General features: G+C 39.6%; 1 protein-coding gene across 1 annotated transcript in view; it reads left to right on the forward strand.

The window, feature by feature from the left end:
* The window catches only part of EIF3A (eukaryotic translation initiation factor 3 subunit A), a 54,628-nt gene that overhangs the window by 14,138 nt on the left and 36,762 nt on the right, over positions 1–3,728 (forward strand). Inside the window, exons 5-6 of the mRNA XM_037731558.1 lie at positions 1,408–1,607; positions 2,846–3,054. Coding sequence (XP_037587486.1) covers positions 1,408–1,607; positions 2,846–3,054 — 409 coding nt within the window. The remainder of the gene's footprint in view (positions 1–1,407; positions 1,608–2,845; positions 3,055–3,728) is intronic.

Consider the following 3,728-nt stretch of genomic DNA (forward strand, 5'->3'; position numbering starts at 1 on the left):
CTCACCGCAACCTCCGCCTCCTGGGTTCAGGCAATTCTCCTGCCTCAGTCTCCTGAGTAGCTGGGATTACAGGCACGCGCCACCATGCCCAGCTAATTTTTTGTATTTTTAGTAGAGACGGGGTTTCACCATGTTGACCAGGGTGGTCTTGATCTCTTGACCTCGTGATCCACCCGCCTCGGCCTCCCAAAGTGCTGGGATTACAGGCGTGAGCCACCGCTCCCGGCCCTTATTTTTATTTTTGAGACAGAGTCTCGCTCTGTCACCGGGCACCAGGCTGGAGTGCAGTGGCACAATCTCGGTTCACTGCAACCTCCGCCTCCCATGTTTAAGCAATTCTGCCTCAGCCTTGTAAGTAGCTGGGATTATAGGAGCTCACCACCACGGCCAGTTAATTTTTGTATTTTTAGTAGAGACGGGGTTTCACCATGTTGGCCGGGATGGTCCTGATTTCTTGACTTCGTGATCCGCCCGCCTCGGCCTCTCAAAGTGCTGTGGTTACAGTCATGAGCCACAGCGCCCAGCCTAGGCATACTATTTCTTCTTCTTCTTCTTTTTTTTGAGACGGAGTTTCGCTCTTGTTGCCCAGGCTGGAGCGCAATGGCATGATCTCGGCTCACTGCCACCTCTGCCTCCGGGTTCAAGCGATTCTCCTGCTTCAGCCTCCCGAGTAGCTGGGAGTACAGGCGTGTATCACCACGCCCGGCTAATTTTGTATTTTTAGTGGAGATGGGGTTTCTCCATTTTGACCAAGCTGGTCTTGAACTCCTGACTTCCGGTGATCTGCCTGCCTCGGCCTCCCAAAGTGCTGGGATTACAGGCGTGAGCCACTGCGTCTGGCCCTAGACATACTATTTTTAAGGGCAAAGGAAATCTAAAAAATATTCTGATACTACATATGTGACAGTAAAAAATTAATGTGTACATTTAAATGACAGAAAAAGTAGTTCATACATGTATCTATATAATCTGTTGAAATTAGGTTACCATAAGCCCTCAATTTGTATTAGATAGTTTTAATTAGTATGGAAACTTGTTGCTTTCTGTGTAAGTTAGATACCAAATTTCATCATATTTCAGACTAGAAAATTTTACTCTTAGGATTTAAAGTGATGGGTCTTTGAAAGTTGACTCTTAGATCTAAATTCTAGTTTCCAATTTGTAAACTCTGCCAGACCATGTTTTAGTTCTAGGCGAGGACTGATGATTATGTCTTTGCTTTTGTTAGGGTTCACTCAAAAAGGCAGCCTGGATGAAATAAGTTGATTGTCAGTTCATCACAAAGACCAATGATGAGTTTGGGGAATCCTATTAAAATAACTGATTTTAGCGTGTGAAATAAAACCTATTCAAATATTTAAGTAGATAGTGGAAGATACCTAATATATTTTACAATTATGCTTATAGCTTTCAAATTCTGCCTCCAATACACGCGTAAGGCTGAATTCCGTAAACTGTGTGACAATTTGAGAATGCACTTATCGCAGATTCAGCGCCACCATAACCAAAGTACGGCAATCAATCTTAATAATCCAGAGAGCCAGTCCATGCATTTGGAAACCAGACTTGTTCAGTTGGACAGTGCCATCAGCATGGAATTGTGGCAGGTATGTTGGAACTATTAGCTTTTCTTTCTAGAAATAATAGTGTGTGTTACTTTCCTTAGTGAATAGCTTCATCTTGGTATGCGTTGGTTAATTTCAGTAGATAAGGTAAGAAATTAAAATTGCCTGATGGTCTGTGAAAAGTTCTCAACAAGAAATCTCAGAATATTTTCGTTCTAGTTGGCTTCCATGAATTCTGGACCAAACCATGTAGTATCTTTCAGACACAGTTTCTCAGCATATAAAACAGTACGTTGCCAGTACTGCTCAAATGTGGTTTCATGACTAGTGTCATTTGTGAACTGTCTGGTCTGTGATGAAATAAGTATAGAGGAGAAAAGCATATGCAGAGTTTCTTAGGAATTTTATTGTAAATTTTTTGTGTGTTTACTATGATAAAAATTGAGCTTTTTCTGTTTCATTTTTGTGGTAATTTTGTATTTTATATTCTTTGGTAAGAGGTTAGAAATTAAAAAAAACAAAAACAAAAACGAATCCTTTACTACTGATAGTTGCAGAAGTGCTGCTGTAGGCTATTTTGAGATTTCTTAGTGCGGCTTTAGCTGACTGTCGTGCATTGGAGATCTCGGTGGTGGTGGGAAGCTAGTCCTCTACCTGGCCCTTCTCTAAGAATTCTACAAAGACATTCCATACAATTGTGTAGTCATGTGACTTTGAAGTCTTTTATATATTTGATGGACAATATTTTATTGAAATTATAAGGAAGAAACTAAAAATTGGGAGTCTTTGAGCCAAGTGAAACTGATTCCATGTCTTGTTCTTCCCCATGTTTCCTTTTCTGTAGGGACACCCATCTTAAAATACTACCAGTAGAAGATAAGTAAACATGCTCATGATAGAACAAAATGTATAAGTTAAGAGAAATATTCATCCATTATCTTATCACTGAGAAATAACTTGTTGTATATCCTTCTAGATTTTTTTCTTATTGCCCCGAGTGATGGGATAATATGCAAATATTTTCTTTAGTCTGCTCTGTCTACTTTCCAGTATTTCCTAAAGAAATTAAAAGAGTTTAAGGAGTTCGTGTTTTTGTAATTATGGCAGTTTTCTAAAATATATGAGATATTAAATTATACATGAATAAAGAGAACCACATATCAAGGTATTTTATTTGCTATTCTTATGTTTTCCATGTTGTAGATTTTATAGAAATTTGAATTAGATTTTTTTTTTATGTTATAGAATGCAGTGACTTTAATTTATACTACTAATTTTAGGAAGCGTTCAAAGCTGTGGAAGATATTCATGGGCTATTCTCCTTGTCTAAAAAACCACCTAAACCTCAATTGATGGCAAATTACTATAACAAAGTCTCAACTGTATTTTGGAAATCTGGAAATGCTCTTTTTCATGCATCTACACTCCATCGTCTTTATCATCTTTCTAGAGAAATGAGAAAGAATCTTACACAAGATGAGATGCAAAGGTAAGAATGTTATAGTTGGGTAATGTTGAAATTCTGTAACAAATACTGTCTGTATGACATGGTATTATATTCTCAGCCATGGTTTTTCAGCCTCTGCACTATTGACATTTTGGATTGGATAATTCTTAGTTGTCGGGCTGTCCTGTGTTACTGCAGGTTGTTTAACAGTATCCGCAGCTTCTACTCATTAGGTGTCAGTAGCAACCACCGCCAGTTGTGACTACCACAGATGTCTCAAGACATTGCCCTTCCTGAACAGTATTCTTGGTTTTCGGTAGTTTGACAAGTAATCCCACTAAAAGCCCAATTGAGATATTTGAATATTACGAAAAATACATTTAATGGATGAGCTTTCTACAGGTATTTAAAGTCTATTTGTTTTTTGTTTTTTTTTTTCCGAGACAGAGTTTCGCTCTTGTTACCCGGGCTGGAGTGCAATGGTGTGATTTCGGCTCACCGCAACCTCCGCCTCCTGGGTTCAGGCAATTTTCCTGCCTCAGCCTCCTGAGTAGCTGGGATTACAAGCACGTGCCACCATGCCCAGCTGATTTTTTCTATTTTTAGTAGAGACGGGGTTTCACCATGTTGACCAGGATGGTCTTGATCTCTTGACCTGGTGATCCACCCGCCTCGACCTCCCAAAGTGCTGGGATTACAGGTGTGAGCCACTGCGC

The sequence above is a fragment of the Cebus imitator genome, unplaced genomic scaffold (assembly GCF_001604975.1).
Source record: "Cebus imitator isolate Cc_AM_T3 unplaced genomic scaffold, Cebus_imitator-1.0 Scaffold406, whole genome shotgun sequence".
Lineage (NCBI taxonomy): Eukaryota > Metazoa > Chordata > Mammalia > Primates > Cebidae > Cebus > Cebus imitator.